The sequence below is a fragment of the Pelophylax lessonae genome, assembly GCF_965119305.1.
Source record: "Pelophylax lessonae genome assembly, chromosome: 6".
Taxonomy (NCBI): domain Eukaryota; kingdom Metazoa; phylum Chordata; class Amphibia; order Anura; family Ranidae; genus Pelophylax; species Pelophylax lessonae.
The window spans coordinates 58,222,861-58,240,571 of record NC_138773.1 but is presented as its reverse complement, the minus strand read 5'-3'; the positions used below and the strand labels follow the sequence as shown (position 1 = coordinate 58,240,571).

Here is a 17,711-nt window from a genome sequence, read left to right as displayed (position 1 = left end):
TCACAAATGTCTAACACAGATAAGCAGCTGCTGCTGCAGCCTCTCACTTGCTGGCGTGCTGCAACAGTCATATTCTTACAGTCTAATGGAAGAGAGGAGACTGAGGAAATGCTTCCTTCTGCCTGCAGCTGACTGATGACATCATATCATCCTATGCACTTACTGTAGGCTCTGTAATAGTAAAAAGGTATAACGTTTTTTAAAGTGGCACTGTAGCAGCATATTGTGACATGTCAAAATTGTACTTAAGCAGACTTGTAAAGTCACTGAAAGGTTCACTTTAACATAAAGAAACTTTCGCAAATGTGTTTAATCCTAAGTGTTCTGAAAAGACCCTTCAGAAAAAAAGGAAGCATCCTCTTGACCCTCCCGTATAATAGTTTAGGCTACAGTATAATTTGGACAGAGGGTCAGCTTGGCCTGGAAAGAGAGGCAGGTTCTGTGTACATGTGTCAGGCCTCAGCTGGCTCAGGACACAAATCATAAAAACGTCCCCCTCCCCACCATCCCAAACAGGTGCACATGTGCCTGGAAGGAAACTTTGCTTTCACGCATCAGCCGTGCTTTATAGCGCCTGTCAGGATCATTATCCTGTGCGAGAAGGAAACGTGCAAGTGTTTTGGCTCACAGTGACATTAGAGCTATCAATCACAGGCTCCTAATCGTGGCGATTACACAGCCAGCTAATGCTCTTCCCATCCTTCCCTGATCAACGTCATCCCTGAAAACCTGTCACTGAAGGCTCATATCTAATGACAAGGAAAAGGTGGACCTCCAGAAAATAGGACCTCTGCGATTTACAGAGGTCAACGAGAGGAGGTGACCTTTGATCTGCATCATCTGAGAACCTCAACATCTTCTGTTTATGTGAAAGAGAAAATACATTGCAAAGCAAGATTCTCTGTTTATATGCTCTTCACCAGAAACATTTTTTTTTTTCAAAAAGTGTCTACAGACCTCTAGCAAAATGCTGGTCTGACCTGTATGTGTATGGTCCAGGGTGGATAAAAATCGATGATTTAAAAAAAAATCCAATTTTTACTTACCGTAAAATCCATTTCTCTGATGTTCATTGACGGACACAGCTCCTTATCTTCTTAACCATTGGGTTATACTGCCCCCTTCAGGAGTAGGACACTAGGCATAAAAAAGTCTGGATGGCAGCCCCAGGGGGTATACTCCCTCTCTCTGCTATAGGCACTCAGTTTTGTTACAAGCAGTGTCAGAAGAACTACAACTCCATAGAGGGGTGGGTGCTGTGTCCGTCAATGAACATTAGAGAAATGGATTTTATAGTAGGTCAAAAATCCCATTTTCTCTTTCGTTTATTGACGGACACAGCTCCTGATCTTATTAACCACTGGGACGTCCCAAAGCAGTGTTAAACATGAGGGGTGGGAACAGCGAAAAGTAAAATTCCCATGGCTAAACTATAGCCAACCAGGTAAACAGGAGCTCAACCAAAACAACTGGAGCCCACCTGAAAAGAACAATACACCCTTGTTCACCCAGGTCCTCGAAACAGCATTCTTCAAAACTTTGTGGCCAAAAGAAAGCATCCGCAGATGCCAACACATCCGCTTTATAGAACTTTTTGAAAGTGTGCACCGACGACCAGGTGGCCCCCTTGCAAACCTGTGTCACTGACGACGGAACGCCCTGGAGGCACTGCGCGCCCGAGTAGAATGCGCCTTGACATGGCAAGGAGGAACCTGATATTTGATGGAATAGGCCTGAGCCACCGTCTGTCTGATCCATCTGGAAATGGTCGCAGAGGAAGCGGACAACGCTTTCTGAGGCCCATCTGTGAGCACAAATAGTGAGTCTGATTTCCTAAAAGACTCCGACTGCCAGGTAACCCTAATCGCCCGGACCACATCCAAGGCATGCAAAGCAATTTCCTTCAAATGTTTTGGCTTGGGACACAGGGAAAGCAACACAATGTCTTCATTCAAATGAAAATCTGAGACAACCTTTGGAAGGAACAATGGATAGGGGTGAAGAACCAGCTTATCTCTGTGAACCACCAAGTACGGTGAACAACAGGATAATGCTGCCACCAAAAACAACCACCTTCTGGGACAGCGTAAGCAGCGGAATCCCGAAGATTCTCAAAGGGAGGCTGCTGGAGTGACGGACTCCCTGAAGAAAAAGTACACACCAGGGAGTGTGTGGCCAAGGGCTGTTGAAGGAAGACCGCGAAGGCTGACACCTGGCCCTTGATAGTACTCGAGGGCAATTTCTGCTCAACCCCCTGTTGAAGGAAGGTCAAGATCCTAGCCACCGAAAAAAAATGAGGATGAACCCCAAGAGACTCCCACCACACAATGTATGTCGATGGTAGATCTTCCTAGAAGTAGATTTCCTTGTTTTTAACAGCGTTGGAATCACTGACCCAGACAAACCTCTATCCGTCAGCACCTGGCTTTCAACAGCCAAGCCGTCAAAGCCAGCGACTGTAAAGCAGGATGAAAAATCGTCCTTGGGACAGCAGATCCTTCCTGAGAGGAAGCTTCCAAGGAATGACGGCGACCAGTGGCACCAGATCGGCGTACCAAGCCCGGGGCCACTAAGATGATCGGAATCCCTGCCTCGATCCTGCGTAGAAGTCTTGGCAGAAGCTTGAGAGGAGGAAATGCGTAAATTGGATGATACTGTCCCCATGGGGCCACCAGCACATCTGTGACGTCCGCCAGAGGATCCCGTGACCAAGCCACAAACCTCTGCAACTTTCTGTTGAGCCGGGACGCCAACAGATCCACCTCAGGAATGCTCCACCGGAGACACAACTGATGAAACACCTCCGGATGAAGGGACCACACCCCTTGGTCCAACGCCTGCCGACTGAGGTAATCCATCTGCCAGTTTTCCACCTGGGGAATGTGTACGGCGGAGAGGGCTGAAACGATCTGTTCTGCCCACCTTAGAATGCTGGCTACCTCCAGAGCTGCAAGGACACTGTGGCACATTGTGGCATTGCCCGATTTAATGCACACTGAACATCCCTGAAGACGATCCATCCAATGTTCCAGGCACAGTCTGATTGCTCAGAGTTCCAAGACATTGATTGGTAGTCTGGAGTCTTCCAGTGTCCAGAATCCCTGAGCAAAATTCTTGCCAAAGACACCCCCCAGCCGGACAGGCTGGCATCCATGGTGAACACTGTCCAATACAAGGGGAGGAAGGATTTGGCCACCTGAAGCGCCGGAGAACTAAGCCACCATATTAGGGACACTTTCATTCCCCGGCTCAGCCAGATCAGATTGTCCAGAGACTGCAGAGTGTTTTCCCATCTGGCCAGAATCTCCCTTTGCAGGGACCTCGTATGGAACTTTGCAAACGGAACAGCCTGGAAGGTAGACACCATCAGGCCCAGCACCCACATGCAAGTCTGGAGGGATGACCATCTGGACAGCTGGAGACGAATCGCACCCTGCTGTTTCTGGAAGTTGTCCAGAGGAAGGAGCACTCTGGCTCAGGCCGAGTCCAGTCAGACCCATATAGTCCAGCCGCGTCCTCCATTTCTAAGGTCTCACGCACAGATACAATCAGTGCATTCACTAGCTCCTTTTCGTGCACGGTTGCAGAAGTGGAGGAAACATCCTCACTATCCGAGAACTCAGGGCGCGTGGTCGCAGACCCAGCAGAGTGACCCACGTCCGAGGGGGTCAAATCAGATTTAGGATCGTAAAAGACAGATAAGGCAGGGGGCACCTTTCTAGCCCGTCGCCCAAAAACCACCTCCACCCAGGACACAAAAGACTCCAGGACTGCTGTCAGTGCATCGATAAATGGTTGGGACCTGGAGGGCCCCGCAGCCTCTGAGAGGGGAACAGGTGGGAAAATGTCCTCCAAAGACTCCATGAATCAATAAGGGGACCCCACAAGTAAAGGAGTAAAAACACTGCTAAGGGACACCCCCCACCGCTCCAGCAGCACCACTCTGTCACCAGTAACAGAGCATCTAATCGATCCTCAACAAAAATGGAGAGGACCCCACCAGACTCACCACACAACAGAAATGGGCACCTGCAGCCACCAGGATAAGCTGCACTCCATATGCGATGATCAGGAAGTGAAAACATTCAGGTGTCAGCACCAGGGGGTGAGGAGGGGCTCTCACCGCCAAAATCGCCACCCACATGGCTCCACTGTCATGGCCACCCCACAGCCCCAACGTCAGTAAAGAAGGGGGGAGGGGAGGAAGATGGGGGGGGCGATGTGGCCTGCAGGGACCACCAGACCGATGAGGGGGGTGTCTAACGGGAAGCAAGGGAACCCAGGGGTCTGACTGTCTAATGGAGGGGCCAACATCCACCTCAAAACCCTCCAGGGGGAGAGGGGGGACAGTCACTTACCCTACCAGGAAGCAGGCTGGCACCGCTTCAGACAGAACCTCCTCTCCATCGAAATGGGAGGGCTGTCGGCCAGGAGGAACGCTGCTACTCGGGCAGAGACCGGTCGTATGCAACCTCACCAGGCATTTAACGAGCAGGCCAGCCCTTGTCCGGAGGGCTATGTCGTGGCCGACCTAGCACAGGGCTGAGGTCTGCGCGCTCTCGCTGGCCAGACTGGGGTGACCACTGGATCTAGATTATCCAGCCCGTCGCCCAGTCCGGCAGTTGATTGTAGATCTCACAGGAGAAAAAAAAAAAAGAAAAAAAAATGTAAAAAGGAAAAATTGCAGGAGCAGAGATCCCAGCAAGGAACTAGGTCTTCACTCCTGACTAGGTACCTACAGCAGAGAGAGAGAGTATACTGGGACTGTCCATAGGCATAGCCAGACTTTTTTTCTGCCTAGTGTCCTACTCCTGTAGGGGGCAGTATAACCCAATGGTTAGGAAGATCATGAGCTGTGTCCGTCAATGAACAATATATTTTTTTTAATTTTTTTATCAAATGTATTTTATAAAATGCTTTTGGATTAAAAATGTATCTAAAGATAGTTTTCTATTTAGGATACAATAATAATTTAGTTTATTCAGCATGAAATTGAGCTTAGTTATGTAGCATGAGGCAGTATATTCTGCAATATTAACATTTTTGGTAAACTCATTCAATGAATCCAAGCTCTGCAAGCTGAGATAACATGCACTGCATTGATGCATTCACACAATTTCATACTAACTACCAGCAAGAATGAGTCCATACATTTAAAGAGCACCTGTCATTTCAGATCCATCATGGCAGCGCCTGTTAGGGGGCATCCACTCGCCTGCTGCTGCCACCTCCCTCACTTTGTTGTGTCACTACTACATCACCAGCCATCTCATTAAAGTGTATGGGACTGTCGGTGAGTCAACAGCGGGTCAGAGGAGGAGCCACTGCGGACAAAGATGATAGTTGTTCTTAAAAAATTATGATTAAAATAAAGTTGATTTAAATCAAGCCTTTTTACTAGGGATTTAAATCATTATTTAAATTGTGAATTAAATCGACTTTATTTCAATCAAATCCACCCTGGTATGGTCATCCATTTATGTATGTCTATTGCCTTTTTAGTACATGAACTCATAAAAAGCACAAATTCCCACAAGTACCCTCCAAAATCTTGTGGAAACTCTTTGCAGGAAAGGTAGACACCGTTTATATATATATATATATATATATATATATATATAAGGGAAGGAAAGGGAAGGAGGGCAAATCAAAACTAATGTCAATGGTCTTGGAATAGAATGTTCAACAAACTTTTGGCCATGTAGTGTATGTAGGCACCTTTTGCTAAGGACTAAAGTCTACAGCCAGATTACTTAGATGCCACTTCATTTACCAATGTGTCCAGAGAGGTGCAAGCCAACCTAGACACATTGGTAGGTCTAGTCTACAGCCAGATTTGTCAAATGCCAGGTAACCTACCAATGTGTCTAGATTGGTGCCAGCCATTCTAGACATACTGGCAGCTCTAGTCTAAGGCCAGATTAGTCATATGACAGATAACCAGCCACCCTAGACACATTGGTAGGTCTAGTCTACAGCCAAATTATTTAGAGGACAGTTAACCTACCAATGTGTGTAGATTGGTGCCAGCCATTCTAGAACACACTGGCAAGCCCAGTCTACAGCCAGATTACTCAGATGCCAGATAACCAGCCACCCTAGACACATTGGTGGGTCTAGTCTACTGACAGATGCCAGTTAGGGTGGTAGGAGGAAACGCTTGCAAACACAGGGAGAGCATACAAACTCCATACAGACAGTGCTAACCAGTGTAAATGGAACTCTAGTGAAGAGTAGTAAAAGGCAAGATTGCTAACCACCCTACTGCTATTTGTCTAAAGGCATTTTGTAACGCATGGGAACTCACTGATTCAACACATTCAATATATTTTTAAATGCTAGTAAAAATAGGATTTTTGTACTCGGGTTCATTGATGGACACAGCGCTCAATTAATCCTGACTATAGGGTTTTATCGCCTTCTGCAGGAGTAGGACTAGGCAGAACAATAAACTTGGCTACGCCCATGGGCCGTCCTGAGCTGGTATACAACCTCCTCTCTGCTATAGTTATTCAGTTTAGTAGCAAGCAGCATTAGAAGTTTTAAAACTTCATAGAGGGGTGGGTGCTGTGTCCGGTGATGAACTCAGAGAAATAGATTTTACGGTGAGTACAAAAATCCTATTTTCTCTTTAATTCATAGACGGACTATAGGAACGTCCAAAAGCAGTGCTAAAAAAAAATGAGGGGTGGAGAAAATAACCGAAGGCTAAACACAAGAGCCCTAACCGGGTCACAGGAGCTCAACCAGGACACAGGAGCCCCATCTGAAATAAAAATTTAAAGAAAAACACCCCTCAAGAGGGAACAGGCTCCCTTAAACAGCAGCCAAAGGAAGCCTACGCAGATGTCAAAATATCTACTTTGTAGAATTTGGTGAAAGTATGCACAGACGACCAAGTGGCCACCTTGCAAACCTGAGATATTGACGCTTGATGAAGGAAGGCCCAGGAAATACTAAGCGCCCGAGTAGAATGCAGCGTGACAGGGAAAGGAGGAACTCGACCTTTAATATAATAGGCCTGAGTCACCATCTGTCTGATCCATCTAGAGATGGTACCGGAGGAAGCGGCCAGCCCTATCATTGGTCCTTATGTAACCACTAAATGAGTCTGACCTCCGAAAGGACTCGGTGGCTGCCAGATACACCCAAATTGCTCAAACCTCATCCAAGGTATGTAGAGAAAATTCCTTGGGACCAGCCGGCTTGGGACACAAGGAAGGCAACACATTGTCCTCAATCAAATGGAAGTCCGAGACAACGATAGGTAGGAACGATGGACAATGGACGGGGACAAAGAATCAACTTATCTCTATGGACCACCAATGTAATAGGCACTAAGAATGCCACCTTCTGGGACAACGTAGGCAAAGAAATCTCCTGAATATTCTCAAACGGAGGTTTTTGGAAAACCAAGAGCACAAAGTTTAAATCCTACAGGGACAAAAAAAAGACCATACAGGTACCAAAAAGGTACTAACTAAAGAGTGTGTGGCTAGGGGTCGCTGAAAGAAGATTGCTAAGGCAGACACCTGGCCCTTGATGGTACTCAAGGCCAACTTCTGCTCAACTCCCCATTGAAGAAAGGTAAAGATCCAAGCCACAGAAAAGGAGCGAGGATAAGCACCAATCAACTCACACCAGGAAATGTAAGCTTTCCACAGACGATGGTATATCTTGCTACAAGTCGACCTCCTCGCCTCCAACATACAGTTGTAGGGATCATGGATCCAGACAAACCTCTATCCCTCAGTACCTGGCTTTCAACAGCCAAGCCCTCAAAACCAGCGACTGTAAAGCAGGATAGAAGCTCAGCCATTGGGACAACTGGTCCTCTCGGAGGGATAGCCCCCGGGGGATGTTTACGGCCCCTTGAATGACCAGAACACCTTTGCTCTCGATCCTTGGCACGAACTGCGGAAGAAACTTGAGAGGAGGCCCAACAGTGGCACTGGGACGACTGCAGCGTCTACCAGCGGAGCCCGTGAATTCGCCACAAACCTCGGCATCGTCCTGTTGGACCGGCCCTGCTGAAGGAGCCGCTTACAGGCCTGTGCAAATGGAACTGCCTTGAAGTTGGATACACCTAGGCCCAGAACCTGTATGCAAGTCATGAGAGAAGTCTGCGTGACAGCAGAATGCAAATCACAGACTGTGGTTCCCGAAGTTTGAGCAGAAGAAGGACCACCCTGGTCAATATTAAATCCAGAGTCAGACCCAGGTGATTAAATTTCATGTACGGGGGTAGGAGGGACTTAGTTCGGACATAATCCAAACCTTTGAGTTATATCCGCAGAGGGAGACTCAGGGCCTAAAAACCTCGAAACAGACAAACTCTACCCTTTGGTACACCCAAAATAAACATTTTGTGGATCCCCTTGATGCTCATGATGTAGGTCCACGAGGCTGGAAACCAGCGAAGATGTCCACCCCACCCCAGTTATGGGTGAGGGCAGACCTTCATGCTGAAGGGATCTTGTCTGCGGGTCCAGAGAAACCAGCTCTAGGCTTTTCAGACCAAAGCTGCTTAAAACCTCCCAGAGAAGACTTGAAAAATCGATTTCCCTTATCTGCAGTCCCAGAAGCACAAAATTATTTTGTATGGGCTGAGAAGGAGGGCCCACGTTTGCGACGAGGCTCCTTCCCTTTCCTAAACTGTGACAGGAAGGTACTCTCCCCCCCATCAGACCCTTATTGATGTCATCCAGAGTAGCCTCAAACAGGCGATCGCCTTGAAAAGGCCAGATCAATGAGAGCTTTCCTTGAGGCCTGATCTGCAGACCAATTCTTAAGCCACAGCATGGGCCTAATCACTACTGCTGGACACGGAGTGCTTGGACAGCACGGGAGCCGCATCCAAAGCTGCATCACAAAAAACTGCAGCCCCTGGACCAGCTGGTCTGCCAGATCAATGTAAGCAGAGGGAACCTGCTCGTTCCCCAGACCCTTGCGCAAAAGTTTGCTCCATTCAGTTAGGGTCTGAGGAACCTGCCATAGTAAACATACTGTGTGCAACCAACAACTCAGCTTTCCTATCGGCTGGGTCTTTAAAAGACCTGGAATCCTTTACTGGGATCATGGTTGCTTTATTCAAGCTGGATACAGGAGGGTTCACCATTGGTGGACTGGTCAACCTTTTTTAAAATTGATTCCTCAAAAGAGTAACATACTGCAAAACGTTTGGGGATCACAAAGGGTTGTTTGGTTGCCCCCACTCCTTAAAGACAAATCTGTCAAAATAGGGAAGATAAGGAAATATATTAGCCGTACGGGGCATCTTGTGTGTACCAAAAGGGACAGCCATGTCCGTGGCCACATCCTCCATTTTTAAAGTCTCACACACTGCAGTAACTAGTGCATCCACCAGCGTTTGCTCATTCGCTGCTGCGACCGTGGACGAGTCATCCTCACTATTGAACGGATCAGGGAGCATGATATCAAGTCCCACTGGACGGCCAACGTCCACGGCTGCAACAGAATCAGATGAGACAGACTGAGCAGGAGAAGGCGGAGGATGCTTCCTGCTGGGCCTTTTACCACACATGACTTTCACCCGAGATACCAAGGACTGCAGAACCGCCATCAGCACATCAATGGGGAGCTGGCATTCCGAGGGACCTGGCGCCCTCGGTTATATAGGGGCGGTTATATACCAGCCACGGCCCATGGACGTAGCCATGTTTTTGTTCTGTCTAGTCCTACTCCTGCAGAAGGTGATATAACTCTATAGTCAGGATTATTGGAGCGATGTGTCCGTCGACGAACTAAAGAGAAAAAGAAGTGAATTTGACTCAAAGCGGATCTTCACCCAAAAGGGGAAGTTCTTCTTATTTGCCTCCTCATCCCCCCCCCCCCCCTTCAGTAACATATGTCACTTTTTTATGGGGGGGGGGGGAGGAACTGTACCTGGTACATACAAACAGAAGCTCACCCCTCTTCACCCGCAGATTTCTGGGACACATCACAGGTCCCAGAAGACTGTGGGACCATTCGCAAGGCGCAGCACAAGTCACACATGCGCAGTAGGAAGCCGGGTGTGAAGCCTTGCAATTTTCCTTAATTAAGGTGCCAGCACCTTGACCTGAACCCCATTGAAGAATTGACTTGGATGAGGACAGCGCTGTATCCCTGGACAGGTAAGTCTCCTTATATTAAAAGCCAGCAGCTGCAGTATTTTTAGCTGGTGACTTTTATCTTTTTTTTTTTTGAGGCGGGGGGGGGGGGGGGGGGACTGTTGCTTCTCTTTAAACTCTGCCTTTTGTAATCCCCTGTAAAGCAGCAATCAGATTAAAAGAGAAAGGGGCATACTTAAAGACAATCAGGTAAGTTCATAGGCATTGGTACACCCCAGCATTGGGGGAACATACCTCAGGTCTTGTACCCAGTGCCCTGGGTCTGGCGAGAGAGCTAAAAGATCAAAGATCAGTGCAACAAGCAGAGATCTGGGAGCCTGAAGGAAGCAGTGTGGAACCTGCACCGGTGAGTATACATTGCTCTCACTAACCACCAATAAATGGGTGGTACAGATCGCTGACCATCACAAGGGGGCACTGACTATCAGAGGGGCAATGACCACTGCATTGATGAGCACTGACTACCACACTCAGAGGCACGGTGACCACTGAAATGAGTTTCCAGAGCTGCTTTCCCCAATGTATCCAAGGGTGCCCTGTACTTTCCTAATCCTAGAACCCCTGGGTTAGTTGAATGCACATGTCCTGACAATACCTGTATCTCAGGACTTGGCAGAGAGAAATACAACCCCTTTGGGAAATAGGCAGCTCCAATATAATGTATGTATTTCAATTGCGTGTTTAGCTACTTGCCTGGAGTTCAGCTTTAAGCTGCAGATCTCCCTATGGCAGAAGTTGAACCAGAGTGGGAAGTGTTAAGCCTTTTCTCGAGTGAAGGTTTTGGTGGATGGGCTGTCGGTCACGAAGTGAAGGGGGGAACTGGTGCTGTCTTTGTTCTGGAATAGGAGTTCTGTTTGTATTGCGATGGTGAGGCGGCCCTGCTTCTCTTTAATGCCAGATTTTACAACCTTTGCTTTTGCACCTAAAGAAAGCCTATAGGATTACACATCTGCTTGGCCTGATACAGGAGCAGCTCAGAGAGATAAGGCACCTCAGCAGAGCCAAAGAAAGCAGCCTGGGACAAACCCTCTGTATTCTACCATTTTATTATTTTATAGGGTAATCTTCTGTTATCTTGGAAAAACACGTACGTACAACATGTGGGATTAAAAGCCTCACACTATACCGTCTGATAAGGATTGCTTCAATGTTCAGCTAAGTGTGGACTCTGTCCTTATGCCAAGTGCTGGCACAATGGCTGGTCACGTGACTGTTCAGGTTATAATTACTGTCCTTATGATAATAGCGGTGATTACCCAGAATCCTTAGGACACAAAAGCTTATGTCTGGCTTTCAGCATTGCTATGCTGACAATTTCTCCAATAAGTCATTTAGTCACAACTACTAGTCCATAATTGATTGCAGGTTCTGCAAAAAGAGAGGGACTGAGAGCCACGCTTACCAATCTGCAACTGGCAGAAGGTTTGGTAACAAGTGAGTTACTAAGTGCTGCAACTGACCATCTACAATTGGCTACACGTTGTCTAACCGTGAAACACATCTACTAATCTACAATTGACTGCAGACTGGAAAAAACAGCATGTTCGTTCTATACCCACCAATCTGCAACTGACTTCAAGCAGTGTAGCAAGAGTCTAAAAGCTACATTTTCCAATCTTTACTGACAGAGAGACTGCAGGCTATGTAACAAGAGAGAGTCTGAGAACTACATCTACCATCAATAACTGACAGCGAGTTGTATAGCAAGAGATAGACTGAAAGTCACCTCTACCAATCTATAACTGACTTCAGTAGGGCTGCTGTTAGAAATTACAGGGCCCTCGTACAGCCTACCTGACGGGGCCTCACGGGCCCCCCACACCCGAAAATTTCAAATGATATTTTCACAAAAATACACTAAAATATTTTTAGTATACACGAACACAACAAAAATACCTGCTAAAGCTCTGTGTGTGGATGAGGTCTTGGGGCTCATTCACATGGGCACTGTACAGTGTAACAGTGGTTTGTTTATGTTGTATGTTTACGTAGATGGAGCCACCTGGAGCTGTGTGCAGGCAGCCTATGTTACTCTAAGGGGAAGCAGCGGCTGTATGAACACAGCTGCAGGTTCTAATTTGACAGGTATGTGGGTGCATATACACATATTTGACATCTGTGGATTACATGCAAATAACAGAAAGCCTTGAAGAAGCAGGGTGTATATACTGCGAAACATACATAGATTACATAGTAGTTAAGGTTGAATAAAGACAACAGTCCATCCAGTTCAACCTGTCTAGGTGTGTGTGTGTGTGTGTGTGTGTCAATGACAATATTCATTTCCCATATCCCCAAATATTGTGTTCTTTGAGATGCACGTCCAAGAGTTTTTAAAAGTATTGATACTCCCCACTGATACCACCAATTGTGCAAGAGAGTCCCACATTCTTACCGCCCTGACAGTGAAAAACCCCCTACGCACCTTAAGGTTAAACTGCTTCTCCTCTAATCTCGTTGTGTGGCCACGTGTCCTCTTACACTCTCTTAGACTAAACAGTTTATTTCCTATGCTGGAATCGCCATTGAAGTATGCTATTATGTCCCCTCTCAGGCGTCTTTTCTCCAGGGAGAATAAATTAAGTGCTTTTAATCGCTCCTCACAATTAAGGTCTTCCAATCCCCTAATTAGTTTAGTTGCCCTTCTTTGGACTCTCTCTTCAGTTCGAGCACATCCCTTCTGAGGATTGGTGACCAGAACTGGACAGAATACTCCAGATGTGGGCAGACCAGAGTTTTATAAAGTGATAGGATTATAGTTTTATCTCTGGAATATATCCCCTTCCTTATGCGTGCTAATATTTTCTGCCGGCTGCAGCTTGACGTTGCATGCTATTGCTTAGTCTATCTTCCACTAGGACCCCCAGATCTTTCTCCATCCTTGATTCCCCCAGAGTTTCCTCCCCAGTGAGTAGTTTGCGTTTATGTTTTTAGCCCCCAAGTGCAATACCTTACATTTCTCCACATTAAACCTCATTTGCCATGTTGTTGCCCACTCTGATATTTTGTTCAGATCATTCTGTAAGATTTCTATGCCCTGATGTGAAGTTATTGCCCTGCCTATTTTGGTGTCATCTGCGAAAACTGAGATTAAACTTATAATTCCATCCTCTATATTATTTATGAATAAATTGAACAGAATTGGTCCCAGGACAGAGCCTTGGGGTAACCCACTTACCACTCCAGACCAGTCTGAGTACGTTATTTATCACCACTCTTTGGAAACGCCCCTGTAACCAGTTTTACTGGTACATGTCGGCAGTTCTTTGCATGATTAGATGTTGTACCATGTTTTGATGTCATTGTATGTGCAATATGTTTTGGGCTTTAAATTTTGTCTGATTGTCTAGTAGATATACATAATAAATAAATGCTTTTTATATTTTTTTGAACAAACTATATTTGTGACTGATTCATGGGAGTTACCAATTCCTCTCTTCCGCCAAGGACGGTTCAAGTGTTTATTTGTGGGTGCAAGCGTACAGACCCGAACAAAGACCATATGCATTCGGGGCGACTCCAGTCACCAGTCAAATTGGGGCCTGCGGCTGTGTTCATATAGCCACTATTTCCTTGGGTAACAGGTGGCTCCAGCCACATAAACAATCAACTGATTCGCACAGGCAATAATACTTGTGTGAATAGGTCCTTGGGGCTCATTAACACGTGCCGTTGCGGGTTGGTAAAACTCCATAGTTGAGCTGCGCTTTTACCAACCACGAACCGCTACCCCCTTTAGCAACAGAGGAGGTGGCCCAGGTGTACACATGAAATGGCTGCAATGTTATACGTCACAGCTATGGCAGAAATGAGAGAAAGCAAAGCAAATGTGAACAAGTTTATAATTTTTTTGTTTTTACAATCCTTTTAGAATTGCATTTTATTTTTATTTTTTGCTTTTTTTCAGCATTTTATTTTTTATTTATTTGTTTAATTTTTTTTTTTTTTACATTTGTTGGGAGGGCTTTGGTGAAATATCAGGGGTCTAAACAGACCCCTGATGTCCCACATTTGAGACTGAGAAAGGGACTGAGGACATAGATTCATCAGTTCTTTTCTCTCAGCGTCACAGATTTACCCCCCCCACCCCCCCTCCCCGGTCTCCTTCCTGAAACATCTCCCTGTGTGTCCGCAGCAGCTGCAGGCGGAAGAAGGAATGGAAGGAGGAGGGAAGTCGGCAGTACTGCGGGGTGGGGGAGGGGGCACACAGGGGACCCAGACAACAGGTTAGTGGAGGGCAGATACTAGATCCCATCCCCATGCAGCGCAGCCGGTGGGGGAAAGAGGAGGAGAAGCTGGCAGTTCTGCAGGGGGAGGCAGAAATTGGATCTGTGTCTGCAATAAGGCAGTACAGCCGATTCTCCAGCTCAGCATGATCACATGTAACAGATTTTTGAAACTATTGAACCGATTGGGTTTAGTTCCGCTTTAAGAGGAGGTGCTGTTCCAAGGACACTGAAGAGGAGGGGCAGAGAAAATAGTAATGGAATAAATAGCCTTTCTGGGCATGAGCCTATATTAGTCCTGCTTTCTACTAGAGGGCAATAGCTATAACAAAGTTAGTGTTATAAAGCCAGGGTCTCCAAACTTTCGGAAAAAAAGAATAGTTCATTGTCCTTCAAACTTTGAGGGGACCGTTCTGTGGCTAGTGTGAGTAGAAAATGCCCTAGCGTCAACAGAAGTAAAGAACACCCAATAATTGATACTAGTGGGAGGAATATTGCCCCATTGTTGGTATTAGGGGTAGATATAGTGCCCCATCATTGATGTCAATGGGAAGAATAGTCCCCCTTCATTGTTGTCAGTGGAGGAATAGTACCCCATCATGGTTGTTACTGGGAGGAGTAGTGCCCCACCATTATTGTCAGTGGGAGGAATAGTGCCCCATCATTGTTGTCAGTGGGAGGTATAGTACCCCATCATTGGTGTCATTGGGAGGAATCGTGCCCCATCATTGTTGTCAGTGGACGGAGTAGTGCCCCATCATTGTTGTTAGTGGGAGGAGTAAGGTCCCAAGGGCCTAATAAAGGCAAGCAAAGTACCACATCCGGACCTTGGGCCACAGTTTGAAGACCACTGTTCTAAAGGAATGAATGATTTGCCACCCAAAAGGGTGGGTGTGGTGGAGCACATATAAACACTTACCGCCCCAAGCATGATGCGGAAGATGAGCCAGCGAAATGCCCATATGACGATGCCAGATGGGGGTGTTCGTTCAGGAACTCGTGACAAAGTCCAGACGGGGCACAGAAAGATTCCCAGAAATCCTGTTTCCAAAAGCTGGGACTCCCATCCTAAAGAGACAGACAAGATTGTACACATGACTTTGTTCTGAAAACAAAGCCTACATTTACAGGTGAGAACATAAGACGAGCCAGGTGTGGACAGCTCTAAACGTATTCCATTGAAACGGAGGCGTAGGATGTAAGTGCTTCCTACATCCATCCTAATAAGTTTCATTTAATCCTAATAATTATCACATGAAACCTGGTAAAATGCCAATTGCTCCATTACAACGGCAGCCATTGTTAATGAAGAAAACTCTTATCTGACCTGTTGATGAGCGATCATACACCTGATAAGACCGGAGATCAAAGAACAGTTCCTGTTGGATTGGTTTACTTGTCAAAAAAAGGCCCTGACTAGTATGTAAACCCCAACAATGAACTTTTACAATTAGTTTCCTTGTGGTCTGGTAAATATACTGTATAATTGAAAGTGTTTGCTATATCAATAAATGCATGCAAAAAAAGGGCCTGTTGGTCCTCCCACAAATCGTGTGAGCTGTGCTCTCTGCCTGTACTACACTCTTATCAATTCTCACAGTCAGTTCTGTGGACAACAACACACCTTCTCTATGGTAAGGAGATGAGGAAAGGGGTAGGTGTTCTGTATTCCTGTCCTAGGGTGACAACGCTGCTCCTCTATAGATACAGTACAGTGAGTGAGCGTTGACACCCTAGGATAGGAAGTGTGTTACAGGATGATGAAACATGATGAAAACAAAGATAAAAAAAAAGCCTGTAAAAATAAACAAATGCAGAGATCACGTTTAATGACTAGTAAGATACTTGTATATTTCGTTTTGGGTTTAGATATTCTTAAATGTCAGTTTTACTAAGTAGTTTACTTTGATAATACTTTTAACCACTTAAGGACCACCCTATAGCAGATCCCAGGTCCCAGTGTAAAAGTTCAGCCCACTCGGTCAGAGTTTGCGACACCAGGGCAATAGTAATTACCGGCCTAAGTGCCGAACCAGCCACAGTGAACATATGGCGGGCCAGAGCCTCCGCTTTCCTATCAACCGGACCTTCAAAGTCCGGGGACTCCTCAACCAGAATTAAGGTAGCTTATTTAACCTGGAAACCGGTGAATCCACTACAGGTAGGACAGTGCACTTTTTAGAAAGGGAATCCTTATAAGGGTACCGCATAGTGGTCCCTAAGCATTTTACAAGAGTGCGTTTTGGACAACCCCACTGTTTTGTTGGCCAGGAGGAACGCTGTGACTCGTATACGCCCTCGCGAGATGTTCAACTCGCAGGCCAGCCCCCGTCCAATGGGGCTATGTCGCGGTCGACCTAGCACAGAGCTGAGGCCTGCACGCTCTCGCTGGCCAGACTTGGGGGACCCTCTGGATCTAGATAATCCAGTCTGTCGTCTAGTCTGGCAGTTGATAGTAGATTCTCACAGGAACAAAATAGCAAAGATAGGAAAAAAATTCAATCAAAAGGAAAAAAATTGCCAGAGATCCCGGCAGGAACTAGTTCCTTACTCCTGACTAGGCAGAAAAAAACTGAATGCCTATAGCTGAGAGTGGGAGTATACCCCCTGGGACTGCCCCATATGCGTAGTCAAGTTTTTTCCTGCCTAGTGCTCTACTCCTGTAGGGGGCAGCATAACCCAACTGTCAAGAAGATAAGGAGCTGTTTCCGTCAAACGAGAGAGAAAATAAATATTGTTTTTTTCAAAATTGTCGGAGTTTTTCTGTTTATAGCGCAACAAATCCCCAAAACTCTGGTGATCAAATACCACCAAAAGAAAGCTCTATTTGTGGGGAAAAAAATACATACATTTTATTTGGGTACAGCGTTGCGCGACTGCGCAATTTTAAGGTAAATGAATGCAGTGCAGTATCCCAAAAAATGGCTTGGTCTTGAAGTGGGGTAAATCTTCTGGAGGTCAAGTGGTTAAAACAAGCATTTTTTTCACAGTGACCAAATTCCATTGCTTTTAGCCGTAACACACTTGAAAAGAGCCTTTTAGCGTCCTTTCACACGGGGCGGGCCGTTTTTTGATCAGCTCCGGCACATTTTTTTTTTTTTTTTACGGACACGGATGACACTTGTGTCATCCGGTCCGTATGTCTGTTTATCATCCCATCCATTTGCGGATGATAAATAGAGATAATGCATGTCAATGGGATTGCGGATGTCAGCGGATGACACTGCTGACATCCGTTTTTGTGTCCGTTCCGTTTTTTAAATGGAAGAAAAATAGGGAACTGATCGGAAAGGACGCAAATCGGATGTCAGCGGATTGTCATCCGCAATCCCATTGACATGCATTATGTCCG

The 17,711-nt window shown here is 46.3% G+C and overlaps 1 protein-coding gene across 1 annotated transcript in view; it reads right to left on the bottom strand.

Annotated features, from left to right (window-relative positions):
• LMF1 (lipase maturation factor 1) overlaps positions 1-17,711 on the bottom strand; it is a 641,107-nt gene that overhangs the window by 434,792 nt on the left and 188,604 nt on the right. The window contains exon 4 of the mRNA XM_082261255.1: positions 15,279-15,427. Coding sequence (XP_082117381.1) covers positions 15,279-15,427 — 149 coding nt within the window. The remainder of the gene's footprint in view (positions 1-15,278; positions 15,428-17,711) is intronic.